We start from the raw sequence: 15957 nt of genomic DNA on the forward strand, positions 1-15957 counted from the left end.
TTTTGTGATAAGTGCAGTGTAGTAGCATAGATGCAACCTTGCCCATTAATAATTCGAGTGGAGTAAGTGCATTGTTTTGTTTTGTTCATGGTTTCCATGAAAACATTATGAGAAATTTTTTCCTAGAGAATGTTTGCTGAAATGTGAATATAATGTGCAATAAAACTAGTGTTTTCTTGCTGTTTACTTTTCCTTGTATACATTAGTTCTGTGAAGAAAACCACAGGCTAGAAAGAAATGTAATGGCATGCATTTTGATACTTGGCCCCGTTGTGCTGGCTCAGTAGTTAGAGTGCTTGGCTGCTGAACCCAAAGATGCAGATTTGGTTCCAGCCACAGCAGGGACATTTTAATAGAGGCGAAACAATAGGCCGTCATGCACCGTGCGGTGTCAGTGCATGTAAAAGAACCCCAGATGGTCGAAATTATACCGGAGCCCTCAACTATTGTGTTCCTCATAGCCGTAGTTATTTTGGGATGCTAAACCAGATATATATCACATCATACTCTGAGTAAGATGCTATTCATGGTCAGTTAATAAACCTGAACCATTTCACCTGTAGTAATACGCATCCCGGCGGTGTGGGCTGGGCACTTATTTTTCGGTCCACTCCAACATGCGAAAACTGCATCGTGCATTCCCATTTTCCGAGTTTTGAGCTCTGTAGTACAGGCTAACAAATTGTCGATGACTTATTTTCGTCTGATTGTTGCACAGCGCGTGTAAATAAATTACCACTGCACCTAATAAACACTGACATGCACGTGCAACATCGCCGATCATAAACGGACACACTGATGTCCGTCCGGACATCGGCGCACTCATCACAGCACTCTTCGTAGTCTCACACAGCACTCTAGTAGGACGTAATCCGTAATCACAGCATCTCACGGTAAGCACAAACCACACCTCCAGTTGTACAACAAACACGAATGACGCGATGCTTGGGCTAGAGACACGCTGGCGGTGCCCAGCTTTTTCAGCGCCGCTTGTACTACGTAGAACTTGCAGCACCAAACCTCAATGCGAGCAGAAAACGATGCGTTACGTGACGCATCTCATCACAGATGGAAGTGAGGAAACTTTGAAGAATCAAAACTACATAATTACATAACGACCGTCGTAGACGTTAATCCACATAATAACGAGGACCAAATGAGCGGGCGTGCGGGCCGCTGGCTGGCCGTCAACACCGCGATTACATGCGCTTGCGCTCTGGTCGTGCTTGCCACCCTGCCGCGGTCCAACTCACGTAAACCTATCATCATGCCATCACGTAGTATATCACCCATTCTAGGCACTATTCTTGCCACTGTACTATTCTTTGTAATTTCACATTTCACGCATGCAGTATGTAGTACATACTTCTTACACCTCGCACGTAGTACACCTCATACCAACTTCGATTTGGCTACATATGGCTACCATGTTGTTGCTACAACCACATCTGAGTCCGGCTTTCCCGACGGATCCCAAGGCCCATATCGGAGAAAAATGCGTTGGGTCCGTCGGAAGAACCCTACCGATCGGGTCCGTCCGCCGTACCTCTGAAAAATATTTCCCGGATCCGTCGGACGGATCCCGAAGAAAAACGCACCGGGTCCGTCGGACGTACCTTTAAGACCATTGATCGGGTCCGTCCGACGTACCTTTAGCCACAGCCAATATTTAAACGATCACGATTCCACTTAGACTCACCAAGAAGCAGTGCTCCGTAGCGCCACAATATTAATGAACTTAGACGGCCCCCATAGTTCGCGAAATGGCCAATACACTACCGGAACCATTAATTATTCTGGGAGTAAAGGAACCAGTCTCCGGTAATTTCTCGATTAACCATACGAGACGCCTTACTTTGGCTTCACATATCAGCGGTGTTGAATGAAGGCAGAAACAGAGGTACAGCCTTAGAAAAGTCTTCGGGCTACAGTATTTTGCTTTCTAACCCTATAGTCGAGCACCTGTAATCTATATCACTGCTGGGCGAAGATAACCCATGTAGTATACATATACATTTCAGTAACTTTGGTCTTAGGTAAGTGGCAGGCTGCACAACACTGGAAATGAACTCCGAAGCAAACCTTGTCACCCAAAGACTTGATCTAAGGTGTAGTGTACATGCACAAGGTAAACAGGAGGACTTCAAAGGTGTTGCCTAAATGCAATTTTAAGGATGTGCGCCGGAGTCTGTGGTAGCCGAGCAGTCGTAGGGCGCGACTTTAAGCGGTAGTGGGAAACACCGCCATCTGCGCTGCGGCGAACAAAACTAAACATAATTTGTGGCGTTACCTAGCGGCGTTTCCGCGAACTGCGTCGCGCTTGCAAAGTGCTGTGGTAGAAGGAAGAGGTCGCTAGCAATTCATTGCAACTTCGAACTTTCAAAAATACTTGGAATCTTCGAAACAAACAAACAAACAAACAAACAAACAAACTAACAAACAAACAAACAGACAAAAAAAAAAGAATCGCATAATAGATTTTACTAATAAACCTAAGAAAAGAGGAGATTACATTGCGTACATTAGCGATATGAGTGGCACAAAATGTGTTCATAAGAACCTTTTTATGAGAAATGTTTTTACGGTAATTGGGTTACATTGCCCTTGACGACAAAAAGGACGCTCGAGTTTCGCCTTAAGAGTAGACGCGAAGCGCCTTTAACATCGCCCTTTCATTGCGCGATTACTTTTATATTTTATGGTTAATTTGGTTTTGGGGAAAAGAGTGCGTAGCACCTATCTCAGCGCCTTAAACACCTATTTTTCACTCAGTGAATACTTTTGTATTTTATTTTATGTTTAAGTTGGTTTTGAGGGAAAGGAAATCGGAGTATCTGACTTCTCACCTCACTTCTACGCCCGTTAGAGGTTCATATATATATATATATATATATATATATATATATATATATATATATATATATATATATATATATATATATATATATATATATAGGTTGCGAGAACATAACGTACTAGACTGCTAAAAGAGTATATAGCGAAGTATATGCTTCATTAAAGGAAACATTTTTTATTTTTCATTTCACTCGACGTTTCGATCGGAGACCGATCTTTCGCAAGAGTGAATCTTCTTGGATCGTGTCCAAGAACACGATCCAAGAAGATTCATTCTTGAGAAAGATCGGTCTCCGATCGAAACGTCCAGTGAAATAAAAAATAAAAAATGTTTCCTTTAATGAAGCGTATACTTCGCTATATATATATATATATATATATATATATATATATATATATATATATATATATATATATATATATATATATATATATATATATATATATGCATATTATGTCGTCGGTTCTAATCCCTATCGCAAACTATAGTCTGCAACTTGACTCGGAGATTGAAGCTAAATGGGAAACGAAATGGTATAACGCACACCATCCTGAATGCTGCACGAAGTACGGTTACGAGTCTCAAAACTGCGATGGTTCGCCAAATTCGTTGCGGTTAAGGAAATTCCTACCGAGATTCAGTGCGGAAAAGTACGTATATGAAAAGAAAGCATGTGCGCACATTGGAGTAGAAGCGACAAGTGCTGCAGGCGTACAAACAAGAAAACTTGGTATTGACACGTGGAGTTTATTGCCACGAACAGAATGAAAAGTGAATGGCAGAATTCCGTAGTGGAGGGCTTCAGATTGATTTATACCACGTGTTTTTATTGACATGCGCGGACATGGCACAGCCCATGGATATTTGGTCCATTTGGCCTTCATCGAAAAGCGACCACTGCGGTGGTGATCTGACACCTAAAGATCAGTGGCCGAACGCCAAGGACATAGAGCCATCGCGACGGGCCAAGCAAGCAAATTGCGAAAATTCGTGTTACGAGGCCAGTGGTTACGCGGTATGGACGAGTGCTATGCAGAATGAGGAGGTCTATCGACAAAATGGGTGAGAAAAACAATTATTAATAATATTTAATTATTAATGTTTTATAGTTTCCTGGTGATTGAGAAACCCGCGAGGGTGATCTTGCTAGTAGGTTGATAATAGGAGTTCCAGCATGGCCTAGGAAATCAACTGCTTTTCGAAGAAAGAGATTATCATTTCGAAGTGCCCAATAATGACGGCAAAAGTAAACCAGGCTTTAGGTGCTCCTCTTTTTTTTTTTTTTTCTATTTATCGTTAAGCTTACGTAGGAAGCACGTGGGACTGGCGTTTCCCGTATTTTTCAGTTAACCTGAGAACTGCTGGAAATGGTGAGATTTTTTGAGGGCAAGTGCTTCTTTAGGCCGACCGAGCAGTGCAGTTACATATGTACTGCTGATTTTAGTGATCAATTTACAGGCTATGCTGTAGCTGTAATATGTTTGTGGGGGATACTTTTGTCGATATTGTGCTTCCTTCTTTTCTCAAATTTATTTTTGCTTATTTCTTCACCATGAGATGGGGTATGGCCAGATATTCCGCAGCGAACCTTCTCGATATTTTACTATTTATTAAACAGTTAACAGCTGACATGCAATGCTTTGGTAGATTGGCAGTATCTATTGATCTGTAATTAAAAATAATACACCTAAGTAGTATTGCTTCGGCCAGGGCAAATCCGAAACTGCACCTGGCAAAATTTAGCAGTGCGACTTATTATACAGTACGCATGGGGCTTTTTATTTTCTCTGTCAAACATGAATTTGCGTATTTAAGGAAAAACAAGATATTGGCGTTTCTTATGCGAAACGAGGAGCAAACAGCCTCTCTACAATGTTGTTCTTGAGGACATTCGCAAATATAGGATGCCTTGGGATAGAAGCCGAAGGAAAGAAATCGATCGAGCAACAATCATCTCTTCAATCAAGACATTAAATTTGCTTCTGGAGCTGAAATCCCTCGAAGAACAGGAAGCAACGTGGAAATCACATCCCAAATGCGCTGCTTTCAATATCCTTAGACTGTCGCCTAGAACAATTTCATTTGGAATTCACAGCGTGATGGCATTTTTCCTATTCTTTACCAGTTTCTCTGATGGATGCCGGCTGAGCCAAGTCCTTTTCATGCTCCAGTTTCTCTCAAGATGATTAAACAACGGCAGTGCCTCTTTTCGTAAAAGAGTCTTAGATGTAGGGGTGTGCGAAGAGTACTTTTTTTTTTTTTAAGCGGAATTGAATAATGCGAGCGACTATATAGCGAATCAAATTTGATGCTAATATTTTCACGAATTTTATGTGCTTCCGCGAATAATACCTGAAAAACATTAACCGTTTGACAGCGCGTCAGCGCTGCGATGTGGCACTATAATCGGTGGAATTTACAAAATTATAACCAAAGCCGTTATGTCCCCATACTGCCACAGTAGTAATTATGCTAACATGTGTTTATTTAGGTAGCCTGAGAAAGCCAGTTATGCAGTCTGCAGAAAATTTCATTCACCGACGAACTTCTACAGCATGAGGCTTGCTTTATTTAAAGCCGTAGGTATGGGGATTGCATGCAGACCCTCTAGATGGAACATTCCATTGACGCTTGTGCCGCATATGTATAATTGAGATGCGAAGAAACGCACATGTGGCTAATTAATAACGAGACTGGTATCAAAACCCATTGCCCACTCAAACGGCACAACTTCGTCGTTGCCACCTGCAAGATACTCCTCTTGCCTGCCTAAGCAACGCCGAATGCGAATTTGGCACGGTTGGAGAGAGTGCTTCAGGTCTGCACACATTAGCTCCTTCACCAGCGCTATCGTTTTACCCTTGAAACCATCTGCCATCTTGTAATGAGTACCCTCCAAAGGAAATTTACCTCTAGAGACAGGTAATGGTCGCACGGAGCTAGGTCGCGCGAGTAAAGTACGTGGGTACCTTAGTTACGCGCGTGGGGTACCCACGCACCATACGTGGGTACCGCGATTCTCTTGTCTGTCACGGCCACATCACTGCGATCTGTAGGGGGCACTGTGGTGACGAATTGAAGGGTAGTTTTTCCACAGATCATGTCTTTTCCGCCTCACTAGCTCTCTAAACTTGGGCAGGACTTCAAGGTAGCATTGGTGACTGCCCAGGCGTACCCGTTCTACCATGACCCCGCCATTGGTCACCATCACTAACCATAATTTATTGCCCTTAGGGGGATATTGCAAAAAGACGAAGAAAGTTCAATATGGTCGCTTGGCACATAGAAGTAAACGGTAACGCAAACAGAAGTTATGACAGCACATGACGAAAGGGAATGATGAACCCATACGAGTACGTTCTGGTCATTCGGAAATGCAATAAGAAGAGAACGGATGCGCAGTGTCACAGGCACAAGGACAATAAGCAACTTTGGAAAAACGTATAAGAAGCGCAGATGTATTAAATTGGAAGGTCCAGCAGGAAATGCGCATAGACTGAGGCTAACGACAATGACAATCTATCAATAAATGCTTGAATTTAATCATATCGCGCTGAGATGTTACAGGCTCCAACAGTTCATTCTGTTCTTATATCGTGTATGACGTGAAGGCAACACATTAGGAGAGCCTCATGAACGTCGAAGGCAAACTGTTCAAAGATGGCGCGATGTTCTGTAAGGTAAGGGTATAAGTGTGTTGTGCGAAGTGAGAAAATTATAATATTCGTTATGGAGGCCAATGTTCGTGATTCTTCGATGAAAACGTAGCAGGAGTATGTTCAACGACGGTTCGTATGTCTGTAACATTGATGCGCTGGTCAGTAAATTTTGTTATAAGCCGTATGCGTGACTTTGGTATAGTAGAAAACAATCAGCAATGCCCTAAGTTTTGAGCTGTTAATTTTTTATTTTATCATTCTCGATCACTTCGGATTTTTCCAGTGCCCAGAGTTTTGCCACATCACCTTTTCTTTCCTTTTTCAGAAGTTCAGGGTCAGCTGTGAGCCATTTCGCTGATTAGAAATATATTTTCTTTGGGTCGAGGGAAGGGGGGGTGGGGGTGGAAAGGGGTTCCTTTCTGTTTCTAAGCGAGGATCTCGGGGGCCATTTGAGCTGAGCTGAGCTGAGACATATTTAGTCTAGTCATATGTTTATCAGTCGAGCCTCATATCAGTGCAAATACTTCGAACGCGAACAAACGGGAAAAGCCAGAGACGATCGTTCCGTCTTTTCTATTTTCTGACAGTGTGTGCAAAGACAAGCTGCAAATCGTTGCCAACAGGTATCAACCAACAAACCAGCAACAAGTCTTGCGGCCAATTCTAGCTTAATAGGATGTGAGTACATATGATATGGCTTCAAAACCACACTTCTTTTTGAGCCGGGGCCCTATTCTCGACAATTCGCCATTTTGTTCAAATTGTGACGTACGCGTGACGTGTGCATCAGGACGGTGCCAGGTTACGTCAGCACACAATCGGGTTACGAATTCTGAAAAAAAAGAGAAATAAAGTGACAGAAAAAAAACGCGCTGTCGTCTGCTACTATATATTGGCTCCAAGTATGAAAAATGACGGTGCTCCTGCAGGAACCGATACTCTGCGGTGCATTCCGTGACTCGGAAGCCTCGGGTTGCAGTGAGGCGAGTGAAGTATGTTGTGGTGTTGCGGTATTAGTGTGCCATGACATAATTGCGGTCCAACATTCGGCATCAGCTACGCACGGAAAGGCTGCGCGAGTTTCAGCTGAAGAGCAAGAACGGCAATTGAATATTCGCAGTGGTGCAAAATGGAGCGGAAAGTAGCATTGCTGTTCATAAGCGCCGATGACCTCTCACGTTCACTTAGCGGCTTTTTAAAACGTTTAAGGAATTCGTCGTAAACAGAAGGAATCAACAGATTTCCAAAGTAGCTCCAGTACTGATGAACAGGCGCCGGCGTAGCCGGTAATGTCCATCTCTGAGGACAACGCTCGCAGTCTCAAATTGTCGATTACTGTTAGATACTGGTTTTGCCACCTTTTTCAAAAAGCCGCGTTATGACCAGCTACCGTCAGGTCACCAGGTCTGCTTAAGGTTTTAACATATTGTGTCGGCTTGAGTTGTGTAGAGCGCGGAAAGCAGCGCAGATAGAGAAAGAGAGTGTTCCACACACACACGAAGTAGAAGGCATACGCTGGGCCTTACACTCAGTCGTTTAAATTTTCATGCGCTGGCGTGCAATAAGCTCTTGCGAAACGCAAAAGATATAGAAAGAGAACGAAACAGAAGAACAGAATAGCAGGAAAGAAAATTAGGCGATTCTCAGCTTACCGTACAATGTAGAGGGGGATAAACGGACAATAAGGAAAGAAAGCGAAAGATGACTGATGCAATCATCGCATGAACCCAGGGCGGCGCCGCGCGCATTTTCCTTACTGTCGAAACGGTAAAATGCAATTCAATAAGGGGAGAATATTTTCAGGCTGTATTAAAAAAGCAATCAACACAAAATGTCACTCAACTACATCATATGAATAGAGCGTACCGTCATAACGTGCTCCGGAGTACTTATTTTTTTCTAAACAATAAGCAAATGGTGAGCCCGCATGCATATTAGAAGAAAACTTTATATATGAAACACATCATATGTGGCAAGCAAAAGTGTGCCATGTACATGAAGCATACATTCCTTTATTAAAATAGAAACTGAGTATTTTTGCTTGCTTTGCCCATCGTGGAAAGGCTGTTCAATTAATTAATATTGCAGTGAGTGCATAGTGCAAGGCAAAAAAGCAGTGTTTAGGGCCGACGTTTCAGAAAGTCTGGTGATCCCTCGCTGCCTATTGCGCGAAGTTCCTGCATAACCTTCGAATCATATGACCCCTCAGGTTGAACTCACGAACCGATCAGACAGATAATTAGAAAGCTCTCTGAAATACATGATGGTTTGGTGGGCGATTTTTAACACAGAGACAAAGAGAAGAAAACACGGAACTGGGGCCTTTATTTCTCTTGTTTTCTTTGCCTCTGTGTTAAAGAGCGCTCACGAAACCATCATGAACAACCAACAACTCGCCCAACTTCCCATTCTGTTGCTCTCTGAAATGCCTCGTCTCGCGCAAATCAACCGCTTGAGTTAGCGGGCCGCATTGCTGCGCTTGGCAACGACGGCGCGGATCGATGGTTTCTCTATGAAAGCAAAGCATTTGCAACGGGAGGGTATAGGTACGACCCTAGTGCGGCTGTAAATCTGCGTCTTCATTATAAATCCTCTAAAAAAGACGCAGCTGAAAAGTTCCCTTATAACGATGTTTCAGTGCTTTATGCAATTGCAACAAGATGTGTCAGCTTACTTCACCACCCACCAAACTGTCTACCAAACTGCGGCGAGCTAACAGCCGTCTGCACTGCATGTCGAATTCGCCATGTTTTTTTCGCTGCCGCCTCAAGTGGTTCAAAATGCGGCGCCCAACTTTGTTCATTTACAGCAATGGCAGAACATCCTTTATGTAATTAAACGTCATTTGAATGTCATCATTAAATGTTTATGCATGACGTATTTTTCGTCACACAACGTCAGCCAATCAGATTTCAGGAGTCGGCTCTTGACAGTGGGCGGTTCATTTCAGCCCATTCGTAATATAAGCGTAAGTGCTTCCCTTTCTATCATATATACCTATGTATTCCCTCCCCAGTTACTTATAAATAACATCCAGACATCATCAATACCGCTGCTATAAATCCGTTTTCACGCTCACGTCATGTTTACGTCACCGCAAAAAGTCATTTCGACACACCGAAATTTCGCGCCACAAATTTGAAACTCGTGATAGTTCTGAGAACCAATCAGAGAAAACAAATGGCGCCGAACGGCGTCCATGTCTGTCGAGAATAGGGCTCCCGGACGCGCCAACACTGCGTCAGTAGATGATAATAATAACTGCTAGGGGTGGCGCTGAACAGTGACGCAATAGGGCTGCAATAACGGCCAAAGCTTACGACTGTTTCTTTCTTTTTAGCACAATTAGAGACTAGAGTTTTATTCTTGTATCGTTTCTACCAAGTCTCGTGGGCTTGTTTTCGATGGCATGCTTTTCTTGGTATTCAAGACAAAGCAGCAGAAAAAAAAAAATGTTTTCGTAACACATCGTGAATCTATACAGGGGGAAGCCGTATAGACCAAGTAGCCAATTGTTCGCGCCTCGATCGAGGTACGGCTTTGTAGGTGCGGTTATTTCGCAGCTACTTAAGGAGGTGTGATGTAAGGATTGACAGAGGTGACGCAAACGAATGCTCAAGTGTGCTGTTTCCCCTGCGTATTCTTACGGGTGCAAGCACGCTACCGTCCAATATTTTAGTCTGTAAGAATGGCACAACATTGGGTCATTGTTAAAATTGGAGACGTGCATGAAGCAAAATGAAACAAAGTCAGTGTTCTGCACTTGCTGTTTTACAGCAAAAATTAATAAAACAATGAGTAGCATAAAATTTATTGATAGTGTAAGCTGTTACGGGTTCATTAATGAGTGAATGGAATAATGCAAACAAATAAATCAGCATGAACAAACAAACTATGCTAGATAACAGTCTCACGAATCATGACTCTCAAACTATGTGACACCTTCATATGAAAGACGTACAACTTTGAAAAGACAACACCGTTCGGAGGATGCTCATCTTCACTGGGTAAATCATCTAACATTTCAACTGTTTCGAGGAAAAAAGAAAAAAAAAATTGCTTAAATGCATCCCAACACGTGCCGTCGGGCCTTATGCATTTCTCATCGTACTTACGCTGGAATTCCAAGTAACACGATTTGTAACCGGATGCGTACATCGCTTCTTCCAGGGCAAATGAAGATAATGTCATGATATGTGAATATGTGCACTAAAGAACAGGCCTGCTAGCAAAGCTTATAATTGGGCCCCAGGTTAGGCTACAGGTCTCCTACAATAGTCGTAAATTTACAGTAGTCAGCGGCAGACCAAATAGACAAAAAGGTTTTTCTGCTTTAGCGCACCGTCAGCTGAAGTTAGGGTCAGCAGTGGCTTAGGATATCCTTCTTGGTAGCCGGAACTGACGAGCAGCTAGTCTAAGCTAGAAAGAAAAGAGGAGCTAGCAGTGAAATCGAAGAAGGCCAAGCACTAAATTTATTCGCAACTCATGAAGTTGACTCATTGATTTTGCACCACTGTGAGCGCTATGGAGAAGTATTTAAAAAGTAGGTCATTCTTGCGGACAGTGTCAGCAACCATGCTGATTGCGAAATCGATGGTTTAATTCGTAGTCCCAGCAGCGAGACTAGAGAATGAAGAAATGCGAGAACGGAGCATGGCCGAACTTTAATTTGGGGTTGCATAGCTGCTTACTCAAGCATAAGTAAACACGAAACATTCCAGCGCGGAAGCGGTCACAGCGATAGTTTATGGTGGGAGCATAGAACACCAATAATCTTGCATACGATTAAACTCGCAATGACAGATCATAAACTTAAAATCTGCGCAGAAGATTGCGCCTTGCGACGCAATCGGCTGGTCGACGATTTATAGGAAAAGTTATGCGCACTAACCGTCCATTAAAATTCATCGGGCATTAATCAACGTATCTACGCGTGTTAAGTTAAAACAGAGAGAAAAAACATGTGCAAGAAAGATAATTTCTTTTTGTCTCCTGGAAAAAGTGGTAAAAAGCGTTCTACTGTGACCTCTCAGCCGCCTATAGGTCAAAGAGCCTGGCGGTCCCTTTAATTTGGGGTATCTGTGGGATTTTATAACGTACTTGTATGCACATGTTGGGCCCAGTGAACATCATATATGGACATCATATCTTATCAGTCCACCAGCTCTTTCAGTATCACTTCGCAATCATTGTCTTTAGGCACTTAAATGACTGTATTTTCAGTTTGTTAATCCTATACTGCTCTCGAGCTACAACTGTACAATATTTGCAGAAAATAACAATTTTCTGCTCCAGAAAGTTTGTACTATTATGAAAAAATGACGTGCTCTTTTGCCGCTATTTCATTCTGGAACTCATTGCCTTTAACACTGAAAACATCAATGTCCTTGCACACATTTAAGAATAACTTGATGTATTTAATATGTATTTGTTGAATTGTTGACTTGTTATACTTTTTATGCGTCTAATACCTGGGCTACTTACTACCTTTATTTTTGTGTATAAGTATTGAGTTGCAATTTTTTATTTTATAACCATTTACAACTATGCTGTTATTTATTTTGCTGTAATGATCTATCGAGGGTCCATGTACAGTCTTCGGACTATGGGAACCTCGTCTCTATTTTTATGTATTCTGTAAATATGTCCGAACTAATCAACTTTCACTTTCGCTTAAAAAAAAAAGAGCTCCAGCACCCTCTAGAAAACCTCCACCCGCTAGGAGAATAGGCAGGAGAGGAACGAAAAAATGATGGCAAAGTCGAATTCAAAGACACCAGCTTCTCTCTGGAAACACCACACTCGGACTATATCGGCACGTCAGCGCCTATAGCTAGTCGGATGCCCACTGACCCAATGACACCGTCGACCCACCTCCGGCCACAATCATGCTCTATAAAAATTCCGCCTTGTGAGGAAAACCTCGGCGAAGAATAAGTAATTCATTCCGTGTTACTGAAGATAAATTCAACTGATTTCGCAGAATGATCCGTCAGGTGCCCAATCGCCCCGCAATTTCTTTGAGAGGCGACCACTGCAGAAGAAAAGGAAAACAAAACAAAAGACCAAAACCTGTTATTATCCAATCGTCTCGGCGAAGGTAAGATGGACTCGGCCTAAAATCGGTCGGCGTCCGCGCACGGAGACTGAATCCTCGTACGGCAAACGTCGCCCGACCTATTAGTGTCGCACTAACCAGCATAGGAGATATGCCAGAACTCTCAGATAAGATCGGCATTTCTCTGCAGTCTCCTTACTATATAGAAAACTCAATTCTCCTGCACACCCGGAACCGAAGCCCGCAGTTATATGACCACAGTGCCAAGAGTACGTCCTCAGAACATCGCGGCCACTCACACACGAAGGACCTCCCCGCCCACTCGTGCACATTCAGCTCACGCGCGTGAAACCTTAGAAATTGAATGGATAGCCGCAGTGCGGGTCGATCGCCGCTTTGGGCCGCGCCGATTGTGCCGTGCGCCACGTTAGCAATTTTCCAGCGGCGCATGCAGCGGTGATAAATGCGCCGGCCAGCCCAGCTCGGAAGCCGGCCGGAGAAGAAGCGTGTCGTGGCGCTGGAAGAACGCGCGTTTCCTTCCGGCCTGCTGAGCGGCTCCGGCGCACCTTGGGCGCCGCCGCGTCCGCGTGCAAGAAGGGGCGACTTCATTACGCGCCGCAGATGAGGCACATCGCTCCGCAACGAGGAAAGCGATCGCACTTCCGCAACAAGAAAACGATCGGCGCCACCGCCCGGTGGGGAAGTAAGGCCGGAGGCGTGGAACTTTTACAAAGACCACTCGGCTGCCGATGAGGTAGATGCTCCTTCGCCTAATTCTTCTTGTGACTAAATACGCACATTGGACGTAAGGTAAGATGGAGTCCAAAGTCAGACTTTACCCGCACCACTAATATATCGCGGGTGTACATTGCACAGCGGAAAAGCTTCGGTTCCAGACCTTTTTTATTTGTACGGCAGCAGCTCCATTTAGGGAACCTATATGTGGCGCTGACGTCGCCGCGACCGTTGTAAGTCGCAACCGTCGCACTCATCGCACTCTACAACTCCAGCGTTGATCTCCTCCACGAGTCACTAAGAGTCCAGCGACCAAGATTTTGCAGTTCTAAAAGATTCGTCCACTATGGTCCCCAGAACCGGATGAGACTCGGAGCGGCAGCACAATTCGACGATGAGATTGAATGGGCTATAAGGGAGAATACTTCAAAAGAAGAGAAATAGGAGGGGAAGTTGCTTTCTGCCGCAGTCATATAGTACTGATTTAACGCAGCAAATATAACGGTCTGCTTCGAGTTGTTAAGAAGGAAAGAGCACGAAGTTTAATCGTGATTAGGAAGTTGCACACCGTGTTTCCGTTCTCCTGTGGAACATCTTTTCATTTTTTTGTTTTTTACGTGGGTATATTTCATGCCAATGTCCTCTAGAGACATTTGGACCATATTGTCGATATGCCCCTCCGGGGCGGCGCAGTGGTTAGGGCGCTCGGCTACTGTGTCCAAGGATGCGGGGTCGAATCCCGGTTTCGGCGGCCGCTTTTCGGTGGAGGTGAAAAGCTAGGCGCCCATTTGCTGTGCGATGTCAGTGCACGTTAAAGAATCCCAGGTGGTCGAAATTTCCGGACCGCTCCCATATGGCCTCTCTATGCTATCAGCCTAACCCTGAGTCGCTTTGGGATGTTAAATTCCGAAACCAAATCAAACCAAACCAAACCATATTATTGATATGACTAATACAAGAACAAAACTGTGGAAACAAATTTTCCCTTTGCTTCTGCGTACCTCGGCATGTTAACAGAGCTACGCAGACGCAAAACGTTTAAGAATGAAAACTTGAGCAATGAAAATGATTGAGGCTTCGCCGAATATCCGCGAGAAACTTAACGAAACACTTTTGGAGAAGGATATATCTCATTTATACTACAGCAGGTAACTGGTGCCGGAAATAACACACTCTGAGGAGAGGAGGCACATACTAAAGCAACAGTTTACTGTTAGGCATAAAGACTGAATGACCATTAATTACGCGTCTCTCGAAAAAAAAAATGATATGAAAGCTATGACTACAGCAACAATGAGTGCAACCACTTTTAAAGCAAAACTTGCTAGCGTTATACGAACATGGGGTACGGCGCAGAAAGCGAGCAATTTGGCGACATTATAAAGAGGTAAAGGAAGCGCCAATGGAACTTCAGGTACCTCAACTTACAGTTCCTTGAAGCCAGTGTTACACAAATGGTACAGGTTAATCATGCAGAGCTCTCTCGATTACGACATGTTCAAATTAGCGATTTCACTATACTGAGGGGCTGCTGTTGCTGAAAGTCAGGAAAATGCTATGAACCCAAGTCATCAGCTTCTGGACATGTCTGGTTAGCGAAGTGCACTATTTTGGCATCTCCCGCTTCGAGGTCATAACTTTCCCATTGTCAAGAAACGTTTCCCCTTTTAGGAGTATGCGGCACAGGGCAGATCAGCTCTTTCACATACACACAGGGACCTCACCAACAACTCCATCATATGATTCTTGACCATATTGCGGCTCTCCAGCTCTAATGCTACCAGCCTAACCCAGAACAGGAGTCAGGTCTTCACTACAGAAAAGACAAACACCAGCCGCAGATATCGCGCGTTGCACAGTTTCGCGCATATACGCACAGTAGCAGACGTTCACGCTTCACTTACCACGGCAATGCGATCCTTGTACTTCCTGCAGCAGCCCCTGAAGAAAGTGCCCAGATCGACGTCCGGAATGTAAAGGTCCTGAATGGAGGACCTGACAACGCCGTCTTCAATGACTGCTGTCATGTCGCTCGTGGCAGTCGTGTTTTGCGCTCCAAGAGCTCGACTTCGGTTCTCGCGCGGAACAGGCATGTCTGGTTGTCTCTTTTCCTTTATACAATGGGTGACGCAGGTCTGGTGGCAAGGAAGTCTGGCTGGAGCGGAAGCGCGGACAGCGCACGTCGATTAAGCTGCCACGGTCTATAGCTAAGTGAGCTCCGTCACGCAAGGCTCATTATGTAAGCAGGCGGTGGCATTGAAGCAGGTACAAGCTTGCGCATGGCCATGCCAACACGGACTTAAGTATGTTTCCCCGACAAGTAGAAAAAGAGAACAGAAATAATTTTGCAACCCATTATCTCAGTAACGGTAGGACGTCTTAGCTATCTTTATGGCGCGGATCTTTTTCGGATTACTTTATTATGCCTTTAAGGCGACGTTGAAGAAGATAAGGGACACACACACGCAAACAAAACTAAGAACAGAAAGCAGTAAGTATCTGATAGAACCGTCGCGAGCGCCTGAGAAGCTCTTTTGTAGCGACAGAACGTTACTGGGAAAACGGAAGCATGCAAACGTTGGCGAAGATTGATAGATTACCGTTTTATGAGGACATGTAGAGGCAATGTATATATATAAAATGAAACT

General features: G+C 44.0%; 1 protein-coding gene across 2 annotated transcripts in view; it reads right to left on the reverse strand.

Moving 5' to 3' along the window:
* LOC146201952 (putative 4-coumarate--CoA ligase 1) overlaps positions 1-15586 on the reverse strand; it is a 39665-nt gene extending 24079 nt beyond the window's left edge. For both annotated transcript variants that reach the window (XM_084587874.1, XM_084587875.1), the window contains exon 1: positions 15214-15586. In XM_084587874.1, coding sequence (XP_084444000.1) covers positions 15214-15402 — 189 coding nt within the window. In that variant the 5' untranslated portion in view covers positions 15403-15586. The remainder of the gene's footprint in view (positions 1-15213) is intronic.
* Between the last annotated feature and the right edge of the window lie 371 nt (positions 15587-15957).

The sequence above is a fragment of the Amblyomma maculatum genome, chromosome 1 (assembly GCF_055883805.1).
Source record: "Amblyomma maculatum isolate TAMU_Amacu chromosome 1, ASM5588380v1, whole genome shotgun sequence".
NCBI classification, from domain to species: Eukaryota; Metazoa; Arthropoda; class Arachnida; order Ixodida; family Ixodidae; genus Amblyomma; species Amblyomma maculatum.